The sequence below is a fragment of the Mustela lutreola genome, chromosome 7 (genome assembly GCF_030435805.1).
Source record: "Mustela lutreola isolate mMusLut2 chromosome 7, mMusLut2.pri, whole genome shotgun sequence".
In the NCBI taxonomy this organism is placed as follows: Eukaryota; Metazoa; Chordata; class Mammalia; order Carnivora; family Mustelidae; genus Mustela; species Mustela lutreola.
The window spans coordinates 44,288,703-44,311,546 of record NC_081296.1 but is presented as its reverse complement, the minus strand read 5'-3'; the positions used below and the strand labels follow the sequence as shown (position 1 = coordinate 44,311,546).

General features: G+C 34.2%; 1 protein-coding gene across 12 annotated transcripts in view; it reads left to right on the top strand.

The window, feature by feature from the left end:
* Positions 1–22,844, top strand: part of ZNF280D (zinc finger protein 280D) — a 136,776-nt gene that overhangs the window by 72,304 nt on the left and 41,628 nt on the right. For 10 of the 12 annotated variants that reach the window (XM_059180581.1, XM_059180587.1, XM_059180588.1 and 7 more), the window contains 5 exons: positions 538–845; positions 1,314–1,454; positions 9,878–9,940; positions 15,977–16,095; positions 16,246–16,282. In XM_059180581.1, coding sequence (XP_059036564.1) covers positions 538–845; positions 1,314–1,454; positions 9,878–9,940; positions 15,977–16,095; positions 16,246–16,282 — 668 coding nt within the window. Of the gene's footprint in view, positions 1–537; positions 846–1,313; positions 1,455–9,877; positions 9,941–15,976; positions 16,096–16,245; positions 16,283–16,918; positions 19,569–22,844 lie in introns of those variants that run through there. The other 2 variants (XM_059180589.1, XM_059180592.1) reach the window with 2 other exon arrangements.

Genomic DNA, 22,844 nt, shown 5'->3' with positions numbered 1-22,844 from the left:
TAAATATTAGTAAACTCTTTATCAGTATAATGAATTGATTGATGTAACCTCTCCCATAACCTATGTATACATAAATCCTGCCTAATGATCCCCTGGAAAGAGGAGGTCATGTTTACTCTAGATCTTGTTATTTTATAGTTTTTGAGGGTTAATGCAGGCCTTTCTAGAATTGTTTTTTGGGCTCTGAGATTTAAATTTTGATCTCTGTGAATTATTTAAGTTGTATCAGAGCATAAAAATAGCTATGGAATGTGCTCTTTTAATAGTCATATAATTTGCATTAACTCCTAATTATATATTAATAACTGTTAACATGACTGATATCAATACAAAAAATGTAATATTACAAGTGAATAAATATCAAGTTTAATTTCATTAATTGGGATGAACATTTAGAATAAATGAAAGGCTTATCCAATTATAGTTTATACTTTCCCTTTCCAAGTACTTGATGTTTAACTTTTTGTTATACAGTGATATTTCAATACTAATGCCATGATTAATTTTCTAAAGCAAACATTATCTCCATTTTTGTAGGTTACTATTCGAGCTTCAGTTGGACCGCTTCAGTCAGGATCTTCAACTACACCTTCAATTAGTGCAAGCACTTCTACCCTTCAGCTCTCACCTCCAAGGACTAAAAATATAACTGCTAAAAATCCCACAAAATCTAACACAAGCAAACCTAATCCAACTAAATCCAATACAAGTAAACCTAATGCAAGTAAGCCTAATGGAAGTAAATCTAAATATAAATCAAAAATCTCTAATATGCAAAAGAAACAAAGCACATTGGCTAGTAGCAATAAAAAAAGTAAAGTCAATACAGCATTGAGGAACTTAAGGTAATCTTTTATTCCTCATATATAACACTAATTTAATCTTAAGTATAAAAACTTTATTTAATATAATTTTACCTATTACACAACTCTCTTGTACATTTATATGCTATCACTATGACATAAAGGCCAAGCAAATAATAAAAAGGTATTTTCTTACAATTATTGCACAGTACTTGAATTATTTTTTTATAATATTCATTTATTATACTGGTATTATTATATGTTCTGCTTAAATCTTGTGATGTTTGTATTGCTTAATTTAATCCCTTTTATGCCAATGGAAAACACTGACTTAAGTTAGATTGTTTACACTTACTGTAGCTGTTGTTCCATAACAAATTTTCAAATTATAACTGTTTAAGCATGTTTATTTAAACATCTTGTCCTTAATTAACAGAATATTAATAAGGCCCTTCCTTATTATTTTTGTCTTAAAATATATTTTTATCGTTTTCTTTATATCTCCATAAGGTATCGTCGGGGAATTCACAAGTGCATTGAGTGTTGTTCCGAAATAAAAGATTTTGCAAATCATTTTCCTACGTATGTCCATTGTAGTTTTTGCAGATACAACACTAGCTGTAGCAAAGCCTATGTAAATCATATGATGAGGTAAGATGAGTTAAACATCTGTAATTACCAATTAAAATTGTAGTTCAGAAAGTTTGTTTTAAAACAGTTATCCTTTTAGGGCGCCTGGGTGGCTCAGTTGGTTGAGCAACTACCTTCGGCTCAGGTTATGATCCCGGACTTCCGGGATTGAGTCCCACATCGGGTTTCCTGCTCCTTGGGGAGTCTGCTTCTCCCTCTGACCTTCTCCTCTCTCATGCTCTGTCTCACTCATTCGCTCTCAAATAAATAAATAAAATCTTAAAAAAACAAAACAGTTACCCTTTTAGAAGCCAGTTTTTCTCTTTAAGGAACTAAATGTCTAGTTATAGTGAACTTTTTAGAATAATGCCTGGTACTATTTTTTCTAGCATCATAACTCATAAAATTATTGGAACTAAAATTGTAAGAATAGTTAGACTAAGAAATTAGGATAGGTTTGTTAGGGAAATGGTTTCTCTATGGGTATTTTTTTTCTACAGAATTTTTTAAATGGTCATTTTCAAGTCTAGAAAATCAAATGTTTTAAATATATTTACCAAACAAATATATATAATCTCATGAATATTATTCTTTTCAACGCAGTTACTTTGAGAGACTCTAGGGTTTCTGGTGATGTTAGGAACTTTATTAGGTCTGTTTTTTTCTCTTCTGTCTGACTGTCCATCAAACCATCTATCCTTCAGTGGAATGAGAGACTATTCCAGTCATTAGGCCACTGTTGGAATTCTTTTTTTAAATTCATTCAACTTTGGTTATTTGAGTACCTAATATTTGCTTTATGCAGAGAAAGCCTTCACAGCCCACGTTGCTTTCATTTGTATCTCATTAATAGAGGCATCCCTTACGATGGATTTTTATTTTCTTAAAAATAGCCCCAAATTATTTAGATATAGAGCAGTTAGGTTGATTATGCAAAGTGAGGTTGTTCCTTTTTTTTTTTTTTTTTTAAAGTTAGAAATTGAAGTATAAAAGTTATTTTCTTACAGATCATAAAATGACCTCTATGTTATTTTCTGATCTTATCAGCTATGGTTTTCAAGGATTTGTCTACCTTTCTTGATAGCTTATCACCTCTCTCATTTGTTATTTCCCCCTTATTAGCCTGACCTCAGGTACTTGGACTTCTTCAGTGCCAGTGCTTCACATCAACCGTTAAGTTATTGTAGCCCCCCCTTTAAAAACATTTTTTTTTTATTGTGTTATGTTAGTCACCGTAGTCCATCATTAGTTTTTTGTTTTTGTTTTTGTTGTTTTTTTTTTTGACAGACAGAGATCACAAGTAGGCAGAGAGGCAGGCAGAGAGAGAGAGGGAAGCAGGCTCCCCGCTGAGCAGAGAGCCCGATGCGGGGCTCAATCCCAGGACCCTGGGATCATTACCTGAGCTGAAGGCAGAGGCTTTAGCCCACTGAGCCACCCAGGTGCCCCCATCATTAGTTTTCGATGTACTGTTCCATGATTCATTGTTTCTGTGTAACACCCAGTGCTCCATGCAATACATGCCCTACTTAACACCCATCGTTATACCCCCTTTCTTATACCACAGTACCAATTTTAATCTCATCATACATACTTTCATTTCTTTTCAATTCCCATTACCCTATACGGGTAACTCCTTTTGAGTTTTTAGGACTTTGACTCCTTTTTCCAGACCCGTAGCACCTATTTCACTTTATAGTCAACCTCACTCTCAGGGTCATCTGTTTTGGTTGCTGCTTTGTTTTTGTTCTAGGATCCTTTACATTTTTAGTCATGCTCACTTGGCATAAAACCCAACATGAGACTGGAACATCTTCCTCTCCTGAAGTATATGCTCAGTTCTAGACTACTCAACCGGTGTTTGATTCAGTCACCTCTAACTTTGTAATTTTTAACTTTGACTCGGCCTTATCTTTTTATTTTAAAATACTTCTTTATTTATTTTTAAATTTTTAATGCTTTTTTTTAGGGTTTTTAAAATTTTTATTATAGTCAGTTAGCCAACATAAAGTACATCATTCGTTTTTGATGTAGTATTTATCTACAATGTTTATTTAAACTTCTCTACAGTTCTCTGGAGATTTTATTGTAGTCTCTTAGCTGTTAACCTGGCCTCCTAGGAAGTACTCAGTTGGAAGTCATCATTTTAAATAATCTTTAAAACGTCAAATGTTTTTTCTTGTTACTTTTATTCTAGACATTGATCTCAGAAATCAAATATGTTCCACTTCTCCAAAGCTAACCCTGTCCGTGGTCTCCTCTAGTTCTTACACAGTCTTATTCATTTAACTTGCAACTTCAATTCTTCTCTCTCCCAGATTCCTTCTACTTATAAACATTTTCAGGTAATTTTTTTTAAGACAAGGGAAATTTATCCCTACTGTCTACTGTCCTTATTTTTTGTCTTCCTTTTACCATGAGTGTTTGTAATGGGGCACCTGGGTGGCTAACTTGGTTAAGTGTCTGATTCTTAAGGTCAGCTTAGGACTCAGTCTCAGGACCTCAGCCTGAATTTAGCCCTGTATTGGGCTCTATGCTAGGCATGGAGCCTACTTTAAATAAATAAATAAATAAATAAATAAATAAAAGTGTTTACTAGCTTATTTGTGATTCATTTCTCTCTACCTTTTGAATATCATCCCCATCTACCAATTAACAGTCCTCCTTTAAGGATTATTTATCACCGTGTTTATTCACTTTATTTTTGCTCTTACTACTCCATGACTTTTTTAGAGTATTTGAAGTTGTCCTCACTCAATTGTGAAAGCCTCCTCTTCAGCTTCTATTAAACTGTTACCACTATCTTTTTTCTTCCTTTTTGGCTACTCTGTTTCTTTGCCTTTTCTTCCTTTAACTCATCTTGCTTCTTTACATTCCTTTTTTTTTTTTTTTCTTCAGTAACTCAACTACTGTCACGTTTACCTTTCAACTTTAAGTCTTCCGATTTTAATCCTTAGTCTCCATGAGATCCAACTCTGTATTTCTAATTACTTTATATGTATTTTTACTTTTGACTCACTAGGTTCTAAAAAGAATACAGATGAGCCAAACATTATCATCACACAACCACCACCCAAATACTCTTTCAGGGCATCATTTCTGTGAATGTGGAACACATCCTGGAAATAGTTTACTGTCCCAGGTTTCTTAAGCCCGTGAAGTTCTCTTGATCAGTCACTGTGCATTATGGTTTTCTGAGACTCCCCTTTGTGCCGTTTGCTACTCTGCTTCACTACTATTGCAGTGGTCTACACCTATATTTCATTCTTCTAAACCAGGCCCCAGGTATCCTTTCCCCCAATATACTGCTGTGTGGAATGTTTCTTCTTTCTGTGACAAATACATGGTTGCCTGCATGGGGTTTTAATTCTGCCCTTAATTTGTAGGGGTCAAATTGGAAAATGTTTTCTGTTTTATTAAAGCAAGGGTCATTTCACCTTTCCTTCTCCCGTTTATTATAGGCTTCCCACCTGTCCTACAGAACCTTCAAATCCATTCTATTCCAGAACATTGCCAATTAGCCCACCTCCCTCAATACCCTTTTTCCGATTCCCAGCGAGCCACAACCCTGATGTTCGTTGACTTCACACACTGAGTTCCTACTCATTGTTAGCCTCTTAGGAACTGAAAGCTTCCGTTGCCATTCTCAGGGTTTGGTAGGTCTCTTTTCCTTTTTATCTGCTGGTACGCTTGCCTCCTTCACTGTCTTAGGTATTGTCCATTGAATGGCCATGATTATCTCTGCCCAGTGTGGATTCATATTATAGGTTGAGTCCTGTATGTATAGGAGCTTCATTTTCTCTTAAGGATGAGTATCTTTAATCTCTATCCTATTCCATTTCTGTACTCTCAGTTGGTCTCTTTCCCTCTGGTCTTTTTTTTTTTTCTTTTTTTTGCCCCATCCCCATAAACTGACTACTCTTCCCTAGAATAAAGTTTATTGCATATCTCATTTTTAAAAAATATTTCATTTATTTATTTGACAGAGATCACAAGTAGGCAGAGAGGCAGGCAGAGAGAGAGAGGAGGAAGCAGGCTCCCCGCTTTTTTGGAGTGTCTGATCACTGTAGCCACTCACAGAGATTATTTTTCACTTTGAGCTGTGTATGATTCACTTATTTTTGCCTTTTATTATATTTGTTTGTGTCTCTATTATTTCTGTGAGAAGAAGGGGCTATTTGTATTTGCCATGTCACCTAGCAAATTACAAATAGCAAGTCATTATTTGTAATTTTGAAGGGCTCTAAATAGAATCTTGAAAGAGGGTATTAAAAAATCTTGATGCATTGGAACCTTTTTGGAATAAGACTTGAAGAAGAGCACTATTAAACATGTAATTTTAAGTGATTTTTTAAAAGTAGTATTATTTGGATTTGGTTGTTTAAATTACTGCATCTTATTTGCTTACAGCCTTCAGGTGGCAATAGAAGTCACCTGAAAAAAATGGAAACAAATTACCACATAATATTGTTATTATTCCTCAATACAATGTAGAAGAAAGGTTTTTTCTACATGTAATAGAATTAACTTGACAGACATAAATATTTCATATCTCTCTTTTTAAATTTCCAATAATTAAGCTTTATTATACATAGGAAGGTAAAATTGTTGAAGAGTTTACCCGATTAGTGGCCTATGCCTCCACTTCTCAATTCTGAGTTACAAATCATATTATACAGAGAACTAAAATGCTGTTGGTTGTTACTTAGGAGAAGCAGGGGTGAGTAGACTGCTCTTCCCACCACAGACCCTGGTGTATGCTTTTCCAAGATGGGAAATATATGTCCAGGATGCCTCTACTCAGGTTGACTTGATACTTGCTGGTAAAGATCACATCTCTTAAGTAGCATTCCTTGGAGGCTGAGCCTTAATATCTCTTTTTCTAACAGCATTTACTATTTGCTAAGTAAAAAGTATGGCAAGCTGGTGGTGAAGAATCAGACAAATCTGGATTTGAATCCAAGCTTCACCACTTATTACCTCTGTGACTTTGGGCAAGTTACTTAACCTGACTCCCAGTTTCCTTTTCTTAAAAAGAAAGTCATCGTAAAAAAAAAAAAAAAAGAGAGAAAGTCATCGTGATAATTACAAAATATACTTAAAGTGCTTAACAAAATGATTTTTACTTGGGAGATATTCAAGTAATTATAGTTGTTATCATTTCTAAGTTGTCATTATTATGTATTGTGGATAAAGTACTTGCCTCTAATTTTCACACTTTAGTAGAAGAGATGATATTTACCTAGCTTAAGATAGTAAACAAATGACTATGAGAGCACAGAGAAAGTAAAAATGAGTTCTTTAAATAGGAAATAAGGGGAGGTATTCTATAAATGACATTTCACTAAGGCTTTGAAGGGTGTTTTAAAATTTTTCCAAGGAAAAAGAAAGCTGGTATAACAGTTTGTTCCTATACAATGGATAAGACAGAGCACAGAATTGATTTTTAGAAGATACGCTTGAGTTCATGATATGTTTTGTATAGATTTATTTGCATTAAAGAATAGTCATTAGAAGAACTGTTGGATTATTGTGATAGCATCATAACTGACATGCACCTGGGTGGCTCAGTGGGTTGGGCCCCCACCCCCAATCCAGTTCTTCCTTTCTTCTGGTACTATAGTAAGCATGTCTGGTCAGGTCATTTTTGGCCTAAAATCCTTTACTTTCCTAACATTAATAGTCATGAAGTTCAAATATTCTGGAGAGTATAAGATCTTACAATGTTTAATTTTTGACCACTTTTTCAGCCCCTTTAATGCTTATTTTCTTGAAAATCCCTCTGTATCTTGCTCTTTGCTTTGCTTTGCTTGGAGTAAGGCAGTAGAGTGACCTTCTTCTTCTTTTTTTTTAAATTAGCATATAATGTATTACTTGCTTCGGGGGTACAGGTCTGTGAATCATCAGTCTTAACACAGCTCATAGCATAGAGTGACCATCTTAACTAAAATGAACTCCTGATTGCCAGTTGGCTTCTATTCCATTTACCTGCAGTTTTCCTTCATGCAGCCACAAAACTTTGTATGTGTCACTGTTAACATTTATCTTACAATTATTTATGAATATGTATTAATTCATTTTAAAAGCATTTATTAGGCTGTGCCAGCTGCTATTGGACTTTTCCCTCTTCCCCCACTCACCCCTGGACCTTGACAGCTTGCCCTCTTTCTTTTTTGTATCTTCAACCTCTGTTATAATGTCTTAAACAGGAGGCATACCATCAATATTGTTGATGTTTGTTTCATCAAAAACAAAGTTGTTAATTGTACTGATTTAAGATTATTAAGAAAATATGGTCAAAGGGATTTTTTCTTTCTGGTCTTAGGTATAATTTATACACAATGAAATTAACCTATGTTTAGAGAATAGCTAAATGAGTTTTGATAATTATATATAGTCATATAACTAGACGGTGAATTTTTAAAACCTAAATTTTAACATGTTTTTACTGTATTGTTTTTAAAATCATAACCTTTTTTTCTTTTAAAATTCATATCTATATTGTTATTAATTTTATGCAGATCTAATAGGAAGTAGGAGAATTTTTTCCTTCTTATTTGTGAGCTATAGAACCACTTTTTCCTTCCTATAATAATAATAATAAAAGGATGGAATTTGTATAGCAAATATAAGTAAAGGGGTAGTATAATTTTTTTTTATAAACTGGGTTCAGACAACTGAATTTTAAAATACCAACATTTTTTTAAAAGATTTTATTTTTTTATTTGAGAGAGAGAGAGAGAGCATGAGAATGGGGAGGGTTAGAGGGAGAAGCAGACTCCCTGACGAGTAGTGAGCACGGTGGGGGACTCGATCTCGGGACTCCATGATCATGAACCTGAGCTGAAGGCAGTCGCTTAACCAACTGAGCCATCCAGGCTCCCCAAAATGCCAGTATCTTAATAAGATACCAGTTGTAGGCAGAATGGAAGCCATCAAAGACCCTAAAATGTAATTTTTTTTCTCTCCTCTTACCAAAAAAAGCCAAAATAGTCTGTCTAAAGAAAAAGAAAAAATAGCTTTTAAAAGTAACTTTTTAAATCTCATTTAAAAAATAACTTCTTTTGGTTCACATTCTTTGGGTATCAGATAAAATCTTGGATTTATTCTTCTGGAGAAACAGTTATGGGCACAAATTTTTGCATGCAATTTCAGTGTTTACTAACTCCTGATGTTCTCTTCTTCAAAAAACCTAATTATTATTTTTGTGATATTGTCTTATATTTGTAAATTCCTTAATAGTATTTATCCCCAAATTGAAGAAATGACTGTTAGAAGTCTTCTGAGGACACTTTCTGGGGATTATAGCTAGTCACAGTATTTATTTTCTCATAAGTATGTGCTGTGTTGATGATGGTTACCTTGTATCTGAGAGTGACCATTGACTTCGTGTGTTGGCTACTTTGAATCTATCAGTGCTCGCTAGGGCTACTGCTTCTCAATCTTTGGCTTGCCCTAAGAATTACTGGAGAAACTTTTTAAAACATGTTCTGGAGGGCCCCACTGCCAGGGATTAATTCAGTTAGGTTTGTAGAGGGCACAAGACTTTGCATTTCTAAATAAGCTCCTAAGTAAGGTTGATGTTACTAGACTGTGACTCCACTTTGAGAAATACTGTGCTAAATAAAGCTAATCCTGGGTTTCTAATACAGGAGAGCTTTCTTTACCAGATTTAAAAAGGTATATGAAAGCTATTATCATTGGTAACAAAGTTTAGTTAGAGGTTCTCTGTTTTGTGTTTAGGGGAAGTATTATTTTAGCTCAAGAGTTCTGCTTTTGTTTGTTTTTTACAGAACCTCTACTGGTAGTTGGAAAGAACTCTCTAAATGTTCAGTTTTACAAATGGTAAACAATGGCACTTAGCTGAAGTGGCTCAGTGGGGTCATGATCTGCCTTCATGCGCTGCCTTCAGCTCGGGTCATGATCCCCTGGGGTCCTGGGATCGAGCCCTGCGTTGGGCTCCTTGCTCGGCGGGGATCCTGCTTCTCCCTCTGCCTCTGCCTGCTCGTGCTCACTCGCTCTCTCTCCCTCACTGACAAATAAATAAATAATAAATAAAATCTTTTAAAAAAATGATGATTGGTAAAGATTCATGTTATTTGTAGAAGTTTGAAAGTGTCTTCAACTCTTCCTTAACAGATGAAAAAAATTAGTTTGAGTTTTTTTGCTTTTTAAAGAAAATTTTAAAGTATTTCCTTTTTTATATAATGGTGAGGTACTGCTCTTATAAGAATATACTTAGAGAAATATGTTTCATTAGAAAATAAAAGGATAAAGTGGAATTTAAGATAAAACTGAATTAAACAGGGATGGCAAGCATTATTTTATTGTTTATATCATGATCTTTTATATAAAACTAGAAACTTTAAGTACAAACGATAATAAAGCTATAAATTAGTAAGACTTACTGTATAATAAAATTAATAAAATCTGTTTTGTCTCTCCAGCTTTCATAGTAACCGTCCAAGTAAAAGGTTTTGTATTTTTAAGAAGCATTCAGAAGATCTCAGGTAATTAGCTGGTCTTAAATTCTTTCTATTAAAAAACTATATAACTATATAACTTAAATTGTATATATATGACATCTTTATTGAGATATAGTTCATATCCCATTTAATTCATGCTTTAAATTGTACAGTGAATAGTTTTTAGTATATTTTAGTATTTTATTATTATTTTAGTATATTTACAGAACTGTTCAGCCAACACCACAGTTAATTAGTAAAATTAGTTAAATTAGTACATTGTCATCACTCCAAAAAGAAACTCTTGTACTCAATTAACGATCATCCCCATTTCCTTCCAACTCCTCCCATCCCTAAGCAACCACTAATCTTTGTTTAGATTTATATATTGTGGACATTTCATATAAATGGAATGATACAATATGTGACCAGCTTCTTTCACTTAGCATCTTGTTAGCATATTTTCAAGATTCATCCATGTAGTAACATGTCAGTACTTCCATTTTTTATTGATGAATAATATCCCATTGTATAGATCTACCATAGTTTATCTGTTGAGGTTATTTTAACTTTGAAGCCATTATGAATATTGCTGCTATAAGCATTTGTATGCAGGTTTTTGTCTGGACTTGTCTTTTCATTTTTCTTGTGTATATATATAAGATTAGGATTTCTGGGTAATATAGTAACTAACTCTATGTTGAGCCTTTGAGGACCTGTCAAACTGTTTTACAGAGTACCTCCACTACATTCCTACAAGCAGTGTGTGAGGGTTCCAGTTTCTTCACATCTTTGCCAACATTTGTTATTATCTATTTTGTTCTGTTTGTTTTTTAAGATTTTATTTATTTATTTGAGAGAGAGAGATAGCAAGAGTGGGGTTAGGTGCAGAGCGAGAGAGAGAAGCAAGACTCCCTGCTGAGCAGGGAGCCCAATTTGGGACCTAATCCCAGGACCTTTGGATCATGAACTGAGCCAGAGGCAGATGCTTAACTGATTGAACCACCCAAGCACCCCTTTCTGTTTTTGATTACAGCCATCCTGATGGGTGTGAAGTGTTATCTTACTGTGGTTTGTTCTCATTTTTTTAAAAACCTGATGTTGGGAAGCCCAATTTGGAAATCTAAATGATTGCTACTGGATGTTAGAAAGTTCTATCCATTATATCCTTAGACTAGAGATATGATTAACCTATCTTCTCTTGCTAAATTTCACTGGCGACAAGTGGTGTCAAGATATCTTTGTGCATTTATATTGTGTAGTTAGAACAAAAATAAGGCTCTCCAGCAATGTTTGAATATTAAAAAGATACCTAAGATACCTAGTAAAATGACTAATACTTTTTTTTACTTTTGAAGTACATTTCTCAAACCACTGAAATTCTTGGGACACCTGAGTAGCTCACTGGGTTATGCCTCTGCCTTCAGCTCAGGTCATGATCTCATGGTCCTGGGATCAAGTCCTGCATCGGGCTCTCTGCTTAGCAGGGAGCCTGCTTCCCTTTTTTTCTCTGCCTGCTTCTCTGCCTACTTGTGATTTCTTTCTGTCAAATAAATAAATAAAATCTTTAAAAAACACCCTGAAATTCTTGAAATTATTAGGTAGCTTAATTCTTATTTTTCCTTTCTCAAAGAGAAGTGAACAACTTATTTACTATGCAGGAAGAGGTATTGATGAATATTTCTAAAGACATTGATACTTAACTTTGATTGTACCACATGCTAAACTCAGAATCCACTGAACACCATTTTAAAAATATTCATCTGAATTCTTTGGACTCTGTCGTTCTTTATATTGTTCATGTTGCCATTGCTACTTGAAATGTCAGTGTCTTTGCTATACCAAGCTAATATAGAGAGATAAGATTACCAGTACTTGTTTTCGTGCTTTGAGTTACTAGAAAAAGTGGGAAAGGGATGATGTTATGTTTCAGGACCTTTGTACGTATTAGTCCCTGTGACTAGTTTTGTTCCCCAGATTTCTGTATGTCTTCCTTTATCCACATTGGGCTGCTACTCTGATCAGAGTGACCCTTTCCTTGACCATTTGATTTTTACATTGTATCTTCTCCCCTATGCTTTACCCCAACACTTCCTGTCTCCTTTTTATTCTGCATTTTTATCCAAGTCATCTTTCATCATCTGACATACTGTGTACTTTACTTTCTAGATTTTTCTGTGTCCTCTCACTAGAATATACATGTAGTTTGGATTTTTGTCTCGCATTGACTAATGCCTGGCACGTGGTAGGCACTCAGTAAATATTCAGTGAATAAGTTAATGTATATGTTGAAAATGACTTATATGAACTGTAGGTCCCATCTATGATTTAGCTCATAGGGATCTGTAGCTCACAGGGAGAGAAAATTTTGATTTAGTTTTTAAAAATATTAGTATAAATTTTAAGACATTTACTGAATTCAAGGAAATGGGTTAAGATTATATTAGATGTTGCCTTTACTGAAAATTTTTATAAGAATAAAAAGGGTTGGGGTGCCTGAGTGACTCAGTGGGTTAGGCCTCTGCCTTCGGCTCAGGTCATGATTTTGGGGTCCTGGGATCAAGCCCCATGTCGGGCTCTCTACTCAGCGGGGAGCCTGCTTCCCCCTCTTTCTCTGCCTGCTGCTCTGCCTACTTGTGAATAGAATAAAAAGGGTTTTTTCAAAAGATGAGATTTTGGTTTCATTTTTACCTTACTGTTATCAAGCTCAGTTATGTTTGTTTTTTAAACGAATTATATGATTTTAAAGATCTGGAATACTTCTCTTTCAACTGGAATAGGTCTAAAATAAAAAACTGGTCAATTTCTATGTATGGACATAGCATACTTAAAATTATAGAACAATAATTTTTGTGATTGCTCTTGTTTGAATGGAATATTCATTCTTTGGCTATTTTATTACATATCTGTCAGGTACACAATATAGCAGGTCTTATGAAGATGAGAGTGATGAATAAGTCTTGAAACTACCCTTCAGAGAATATATAGTTTATTGGGTGGGAGATAAGGGGTGAATGTATAAAACTATAATAAAGCAAGGACAACTTTTAGTAAGTGTGAAAGGGAAGAGAGATAACTTGGAATGATCTGCATAGCTGTTAGGTATACTTGGTTTTAAAGAATGAACATTATTTAAACTGATAAAAGATACACAGAGTTATTTGAGTTAAAAGAAATAGTGTGAATAAAGGTGAAGGCATACAGAAATGAAAAAGTAGAAGGCATACAGAGGGAATGGCTAGTAGTAAATGGAGGAGCACGAAGTTCAGATAATAGTAATAAGATTGAAGTCTGGAGGAATAGTTTTAAGCTTAGAGCTAGATTGCGAAAGTGTTGAAAATATAGTTAAGTAGTTTGGACTTAATTTGCAGAGCATTAGAGAACCTTTGATATCTTATTTAGAATCAGGTGATCGTGAAGGAAGTTTCAATAGTAGGGTGAGTTATAGATGCATGAATCCTATGGATTAGAACTATTGTGGTAGTTATGAACAATTTAGTTAGGACCTAAGTTAAAATGATGAGGCAGTATTATATCATCTTTAAGAAGATAGGGTCTAGAATCAAAGTGCTCAATTTCAAGCCAAGTCCTGACCTTTATCAGCTCTGTGTCCTTGGTAGTTTACTAAGCTAACTTTATAAAAAGGTGATAAATTACAGCAACTACCTTTTTGGGTCATTACTTTATTTATTTATTTATTTATTTAAGATTTAGCTATTTATTTGAGAGAGAAAATACGAGTGGGGGGAGGGACAGAGGGACAAAATCCCCCAAGCGGACTCCCGGCTCCATCCCACAACCTGGGAGATCATGACCTGAGCCAAAACCAAGAGCTGGACACTCAACCAGCTGAGCCACCCAGGTGTTCCAAATATTTACGTAAGATGATGCATCTACAATTCTTAGACTGGTACAGTGTAAATAATAAATATTATCAAATGCTTGCCATACTGATTATTTTAAGGAAGAGGAGACAGATAATTATAGTTTGAGCTTTACTATCATAAGAAAGACCAGCTAGGAGTAGGTGATTTGGGGAGGAAGTACATGATTTTAGTTTAATGTAGGTCAGTTTTGTTGTGCTAATGTGGCATCTAAGTGTAGAAACACAGCACACCTAAATTAAACTAGAGCTGCAGGGGAGAAGTCAATCTAAGGTATGTTACTCGCATATATTTTGTGTATTGCCAAAACTTTAAAATTTTAAAGCATGTTATGAACTTCAAAACCGCATTTGTGCTCTGTTAATAAGTTGACAGTAACAATGATCACATTACATGGTCTATTTTTTTTTCACCTAAGCAAAAATAACTTATAAGCAGAATTCTAAAGAATCTCATGGACCCCTAAGAGGAGGAGGTGCAACCGAACAAATAAGGGAAATAGGATCATTTAGTAACATGGCTTCTCTCTAGTCTGACCTGCTGAGGCAGGATAATCTTGTCTTTATTATTTTCTCTGGACTTGGGTTCTGCTTTCCTTTTTTAGTGCGGACCAGCTTTCTCTATTGATCACTTGAACATACTAGTCCCAGTCTCGCACATCTTTCCAGATCAAGAAATTTGCAATTTTACAAATCCTTGTTTAGTGAAGGCATGAGTTAGGCACTCCAACCCTGGTACAAGTAACTATGACTAGTGGAATAGTAATTTAGCTACTACTTACCATAGAGACTACTTTTGATTTCTGTAGGAGCAGTTTGTTAACAGAGAAGATTATATAATTAGTTATTAAAATTAAGCTTTTAGATTTCACTTTAAAAATATTCCGTTTAGATGTCAGATGTCTAGTACATTTTAATAGTTGCTTTCAAGAGGACTTTTAATTATGTTTGATAAAGTTCATTTAAGTTAAATAGACTAAATTTTTAAACAATATTTACAATTCAAGTTCCTTAAACAGCTTAACATCATTTATACATTTAATATATTTGATTTTCTTTTAAACAACATTTCAGATGCTTGACTCACAAGATCCAAAGTACTTAGTCTAGTAAATATAATAAACATATAGTGGTTTTCTAAGTTTTCTGAAACATTTCCATATTTTTGCAGGGTTAATAATATTTTTAAATACCTTTCAACAAAAAATCTAAAGTTTAAACACAATTTAAATAAGAATCTGAAGGCCATTGTTACTTCCTATATGTCAGTTGTGTTAAATATTTCAAATAGCAAGTGCTACAGAGTCTGACCCAATGAGTATAAAAACTATTCCTGAATTCAACAAAAGTATCAATGGCTTTGGGAATTGTTTCCAAACATTTTTTAAAATTTATAATCACTAGAGATTGCATTTAGGAACTATAGCATTCAGTGAAGTTATGTTAAGAAACAAGGAATTTAGGCCCCAACAAGTGGACCGGTTCGCCGTGCTGGTATGCTGAGGACCAGGCTTTGGACTTCAGTAGTGAATTAACTACTTTAGTAATTACTAAATAAACTACTTTCATTAATTCAGTGTTAAATGAGAATAATGAGAATAATTAAACTAAAAATATATGGGAATACCTTTAAAACATGGTACACAATTAATGGCAGCTACAACATCATCATTAACATTTCTCTTCTAATTTTTTCATTACCTTAATAAAATACTAGACTGTACGTTCTGTTAGAGCACAGACTGTATTTTTTGGTCATCATTATAACCACAATGCAATATATAGTACAATATATATAAAGGCAGCCTCAGTAAATATATATTGAGTGAATTAATACTGTATCCTTGCTCTACAGATGAACAGAGGCACAGATAGATTGTGACTTGTTGAAATGACACAAGTTGTTGGTGAGGCCAGGTTTGGGCTATAGATCTCCTGTCACCTAGTTTTTAGCATGAGTGGTAAAAGTTTATAAAACAAAAATACTTTCTGTAAATAAATGGTAGCATAATTTGAATATGGCTATTCCATTTTCTAGAGAATCATTTCAGTTATGTCAAGTTTTATAACAAAAATGAGAGTGACAGTTATGACATAAAAACCAAATTATAGAAAAATAATCATTGAACTTGTATATGGATTTTTATAAAAGATGAAAACATTTTCTTTTATACTATTTGCTTTTTTTTTTTTTATAGGGGCATTACTCTAGTGTGCCTTAATTGTGATTTCATTGCTGATGTTTCTGGCTTAGATATTATGGCCACACACTTAAGTCAACATGAAACTCATACTTGTCAAGTTGTATTAGAGAAAGGTATGTATATATAATTGTATTGCTTTGGATTTTTTATATTTATTCCAGTATTTTTGGTCAGCCACAATATGAGCTCTTTACTAAATCGTTATTCTCACTCACTATATTTCATGTGCTCTTTTAAATATAAAACTTTTCTTCTAATTTCAGTTTCTGTTTGTATCCCAACTTCTGAACATCTTTCTGAGTAAGTTTAATTTTTAATTCAGTGCATTTTACTTTGGTGGATTTTAGCACTATTGCATTTTAAAATGTATCATTAAAAGAAATGAAAAATATTAAAGTATTTTGTTTGTTTTTTTTTTTTTAAAGCTGCTTGTTGAAATAGGTTCCTGCTCTTTGGAGCTCGTGACCTGGTGCAAGACAAGTTGGAATTTCCTAAGTTCAAAGTTCTGAGATGTTTTCTTACACAAAGGCAGTTAAGCAGCCAAGTTCATGACACTAGCTCTCATTATTCAGCAAATTTCAGCTTCAAATGGGACTAGATTCTTATTCCACCTTATCTTTGTGTCAGGTTGACATATCTTAACATACTTTTTTTTAATGTTTTTTTTTTTGTTTTTTTTTTTTTAATTCCCCCAGTTGGCTCTCTCCAAAAATAACTTTTGTTGCTATGGTCATTTCTTACTTTGCTTAAAATAATTTGTGTTTTTCTCTGCTGTACTTGCCTTCAGAATAATACATTCCAAATGATATGGCTGTTTGTCTAATTGTTTGTTTTGTCTGCTTTCTTAATTTCTTATAAGTCTTAAGTTTTTAGGCCAGATGATTGTCTTTTTCCTCATCCGTTGTCTGTCATTGTGCTATTTTTCTTATTTTTCAGATGCAGAGGCAGCCCAGAGATTTCAAAAAATGTCCAGGGTACACCTGGACAGTGTCCCCCTTCGACGGACACAACTGATGCCTGTTCTCTCTTTTCAAGGAATGTGAATAATTTGACTGTGGGACCTGCTCTAGGTTGTGGTCTCAAGAAATCAGAGTTTGGGGAGACTCCCTTCCTTCATGGCTGGCCTCCTGCCAGGCTGATGATGATTTAACCAGAGATGGTTTCAAGCCCCACCAAATTGAGCACAACATCCCACTGGGGGCTTTGGCTCTTGATCTTAAGCTTGTGGGTCACTTGTGGCCAAGAAAACCCCATCAGATCATTGCTTCAACATCCAAGTTGAAGTGTATTCATTTTGGCTGCTGCCTTTTAATCTTCATCTAGCATGAATGCAGTCCAAGAAATACAAAAGCTCTCTGGTTGTTAGGAAACCATGGTTATTTTCATGTCCTTGGAACAACAGGTCTCTAAAATTATGTTCCAAATTGCAGTTATTTTTCTATCATTTAAAATATATTGCCCAGTACTAACCTTCTAGTTTTTTAGGAATACCAATTCTCAGATTTTTGAATTTTAAAAAATTTAATTTTGGTAACTTGGTTTTATGTTCTCCAAATTTACTGATGTCTATTTTATGATGTCTATTTTTATATTCTTTTCTTTAAAACTGTTGTTTAGTGTTTGCTTTGTTTTGTTAAGAACTCCAAGAAATTCTTTGGGATACTCTACAGATTCCCTTATAGCTGCCTATTTATAGTTTTTTATTTTGGCTGTTGTTCAGATCATTCAACATTATTATATCCTCTGTCTTACTTTGGGATTATTATTATCAATATTATCTTAATAATTGTGGATTTTAAAGTGTAAAGAATTGGCAAAACCTCTTCTTGCAGACCTTAAAGCAAGTTTTGAAGTCACATATTTATACATCTGATACATAATAGCCACTTAATAATTAATGTAGTCTCTTGGGGTAAAAGTAACATTAGAAATTATGGGGGCCAGTAATGTAGTTGTGGTATATATATATAGATAGAGATATATATATATATATATATACACACATACATATGTGTGTGTATATATATCCTCATATATATATTTTAAGAATATGACATTTGTTTTAGTTATATTAAATATAGATCTACTAAATAATTTTGATGCTATTAATTTCTTTTAATAAAAAATTGTATTGTTTAAGTGCCTCAGGAATTATTTACTCGTAAAGAATTCATACAAAAGGGACGCCTGGGTGGCTCAGTTGGTTAAGCAGCTGCCTTCGGCTCAGGTCATGATCCCAGCATCCTGGGATCGAGTCCCACATCGGGCTCCTTGCTCCGCAGGGAGCCTGCTTCTCCCTCTGACTCTGCCTTCCACTCTGTCTGCCTGTGCTCGATCTCGCTCGCTTTCTCTCTGACAAATAAATAAAATCTTAAAAAAAAAAAAAAGAATTCATACAAAAGCTATAGGTTTATCATATAAATAGGAGGATTGCTTTAATTATTTTCTGGAGGCCTTATTATTATTTGGCCTACAAACTGAAAGCTGTATCTACTTAATACACCTTATATTTTTTCCTCCAGAACAATTGAAAGGTCACTATACTATACCAATTTCTTGACTCTTAAAGACAAGCAAAATGCCTTTTGTGATCTTACCTGCTGTGAGGACAGGCAGGCTCTGAAAGTATGACTCAGTTATGTTTTTTACTCTAAAATAGAACTTCTTTCATTTTACTTTAAAAGAAATTTAAAGCCAATTTTGATGACTACATATTATGTAATGTGCTCCTTGCAAATAATAATCAAAAAAAGCTGAATCCACTAGTCTTAAATTTCCCAACTAATTATTACTGTAAATGAATGGTTTTCCAAAAGCTTCCAAAGTGACTTGTTTCTTAATAAGTGGACCTGGTGATATACTAATCTTTATTTCCTTATCTCTAGGATGTTTTGTCATTCACCCTCTTTCTACCCAATTTTAAAAAATGTTTTAAAATTTTACCCAGAGGCAACAACTTCCTTCCATTTGTAACAGAAGTTTCTTTTTCATTTACAAATCCTTGCTCAAAAATACGATAAACTACATTCTTGTTGAACTCCTACAGTGTAGGAGTATTGGTTTGTGTTCTTTCCTAGGACTCTATTTTATAGTATTATCAAGTTCATTTTCTTAAATTTTAAACTCTTAAAAGTTCTATCACATATAACTTCCTTATTAAGAAGTTGGTATAAATAAAACACTTAAGGCAGTTGGTACAAAATTTTCTTGCAATAGGTAGTTGGTTGAATTTTAATTTGGTGCTGATGAGTTTAGTTTGGGTCTGATCCCTCCTTTTTTTTTTTTTTTTTAAGATTTTATTTATTTATATGAGAGAGAGAGCAAGTAAGAGAGAGCATGAGCAGGTAGAAGGTCAGAAGGAGAAGTAGACTGCCTGCGGAGCTTGGAGCCTAATGCGGGACTAGATCCCAGAACTCTGGGATCACGACCTGAGCTGAAGGCCATCTCTTAACCCACTGAGCCACCCAGGTACCTGGGCCTGATCCCTCCTTACCATCAAGTTTATTTACCTGATCAGAAATTGTCATTTCATGCATGTGTGTCTTTGGTTACTGCCAAATAAAAAGTGAAGTTGGTTTTATTTGAATCCATTACCATTCTTAGAAAAAATGACTCCTAAACTATAGAGACTTAGGATTCTTGCCATATTTTTGTCATATTTTGGTAAAATATGACTGCTTCAGGCCTCATTTATTTATTCAGTGATTTCTTGAACATCTACTTTGTGTCTAGCACCATGGTAGGTGCTAGAAAAATGGACTGAAATCTCTCCTCCTCAAGCTCATGTTTTATTTAATGCTGAAAGACAGACAATAAAAAGTAAATAAAACACGCAGTTTGTTAGATTGTGGTCAGAAATGTAGAGGAAAATAAAGTAGGGAAGGGGGATAGGAGTACAGGCTGAGATTAGGGATGCTTCCATTTAAAACGTGGTAGTCAGAAAAGGCCTCACTGAGACATGATATCTGAGTAAAGACCTGAAGAACTGCAAGGAAACTAGGTTAGCCACAAATGAGTGAGCAAGAGAGAATAGTAGGAGATGGGGGCTGTGAGGTGATGTGGACCATGTATGAATTTGGCTTTTACTCTGATATAAGAAGCCATTCATTAGAGGATTTTCAGTAGTGAGTCTTGTATACCTCAGTAAAAACTACAGTCAACAAAAAACCATAAGTAGAGAAGAGTGCTTATATTACTTTAGCCCCTGTCTTGAAAATGAACTATAGAAGACCAAGGGCAAAATCAGGGAAATTAGTTGGGGAGCTATTGTAATACTCTGGCAGGAGATGCAGGGGATTGATTAGGCTAGGCAGCTAGCAGTGTGGATGATAGAGGTTTGATTTTTTATATGTTTTGAATTTGTTGATAGTGTGAATGTGAAATAAGGTAAAATGTTGAGAGTGACATCATAGTTATTAATCTAAGCAAGTGGGAAAATGGTATTGATATTAATTGAATTGGGGAAGACTAGGAAGAATAAATTTGGAAGGGAAGATGAAGACTTTGGCTTGGGGCATGTTTCAGTTTGAGAGGCCTGTTAGATATCCAAATGGAGATGCCATAGTCATTCATTTATATGAACTTAGGGGAATGTTCTAGGCTATAAATACCACGGAACATTTTTAAGTGTAATGGGAATGAATTCAAGTAAAACCAGGGAAATGTGAAAAAAATCGGTATATCACTGTCAATATCTTGGTTATGATTTTGCACTATAATTTTGTAAGATGTTATCATAAACTGGACAGAAGGTGCATGGAGTCTCTATGTTGTTTCTTTTTTTTTTTTTATAAACATATATTTTTTATATACATATATTTTTATCCCCAGGTCTGTGAATCACCAGGTTTACACACTTCACAGCACTCACCAAATCACATACCCTCCCCAATGTCCATAATCCCACCCCCTTCTCCCCAACCCCCTCCCCCCGGCAACCCTCAGTTTGTTTTGTGAGATTAAGAGTCACTTATGGTTTGTCTCCCTCCCAATCCCATCTTGTTTCATTTATTCTTCTACCCACTTAAGCCTCCATGTTGCATCACCACTTCCTCATATCAGGGAGATCATATGATAGTTGTCTTTCTCTGCTTGACTTATTCTATGTTGTTTCTTAAAACTACATGGAATATAAAATTTTCCCAAAACAAATGTTAAATTAAAAAAAAGTTGTGGGACTGTATGAGATTACCAAGGGACATAGAACTAGAGAGAAGGTAAGGTCCACAGATTGAACTCTGGGGAATCTGACAAGAGGGTTAGGGAGATGAAAAGTTATTGGCAGAGGAAACTAAGCAGGAGTGGCCAGTGATGTAAAGGGAAAACCGGGGCAGTGATGGTGTCTTTTTTGTAAAATATGAGTGCAGACATGTTGTAGAGTTCTGGGATTCTTTATTCAATATTGGTTATACATATGTGTTAAACATAAAACATATGTGTTTAAATTTGTTCTTAGGAGATCAGTACAGAATGCCACATATCTGTATCTCTGGTAGCAGAAACTTTTGGCCTTAAAAAAACTAAATGTCCATGTTACTCCTCAGCACTTCTAACTTCCTACAAATACTCTCATAAAAGTAATTCTCTAATTCTCTTACATTTTTACAAAAGAAAGTAACTAGGTCATTGTTTCCCAAACTCTGAATTGTGGAACTAGTGTGTCTGTAATTTTTAAACTATCTGAGGGGAAAGGTTTCCTTGGTCAAATAAATTTAGGAAATGCAAGTTAAAATTAAATAAAGTCTTTAATATAGGATTTTTCCTGCAAGATGTGGCCTCTGATTATCAACAAGAATATTTATTTGACCCTGGAATGTTTTTTCCTTCAATACTTATTAACTTTCTGACATTAATTTCCATCAGTTAGTACGTAGAATGCTGATCTAGGGGAATCATTCTTTAGATTCTCCGAATTGGGGAATAAAAAGTAATTGTGTAAGGTGTTAACTAAGATGGACTCCTAGACTTTTCTTTCATGTTTATGAATCTTCGTAAGGTAGAGTTTATAACTGGATGCTAACAATGTACATATATTTTTAGAAATTACAGAAAATGACATCTGCTATTTATAAAATCTGAGAAATACATAACAAGGAGAGACCAGTTATTAGCATATTCTGCCTCTGAATATAGCAGCAAGGGTTTTTTGTTTGTTTGTTTTTGGAGGATAGGGTTACCTTTCTTGATTTCACACTAAGATGTTTAAGACTCTCATATTTATTTATAGCTTCTCTTTGTTACTCCTTATGCCTACTTCATCTGTATACCCACTTATTTACTTGAGACTATTGCTTTTTCCTGTCTTTTATTATCTGTTAAGGAGTTTCTTACATTGTAAAGTTTTCTTTCTTGCTTAAACAGTGTCAGGAGATCTTCCTTGATACGAAGATGAGAGTTTTTGCTCTTGTTTCTTTATTGATTTTCTGCTTTGATGATCTGTCTATTTCTGAGAGAGGCGTGTTAAGATCTCCAATGATTAGTGTATTCATATCAGTATGACTCTTTATCTTGATTAACAATTTTCTTATGTAATTGGCTGCTCCCGTATTGGGGGCATAGATATTTACAATTGTTAGATCATCTTGGTGGAAAGTCCCTTTAAGAATGATGTAGTGTCCTTTTGGATCTATGACTACAGTCTTTAGTTTAAAATCTAATTTGTCTGATATGAGAATCGCTACCCCAGCCTTTTTTTGAGGCCCATTGGCATGAAAGATGCTTCTCCATCCCTTCACTTTCAGTCTGGGTGTATCTTTAGGTTCAAAATGGGTCTCTTATAGACAACATATGGATGGGTCCTGTCGTTTTATCCAGTCTGCAACCCTGTGCCGTAACTGTTGATAATAACTTCTGATGATTGTTT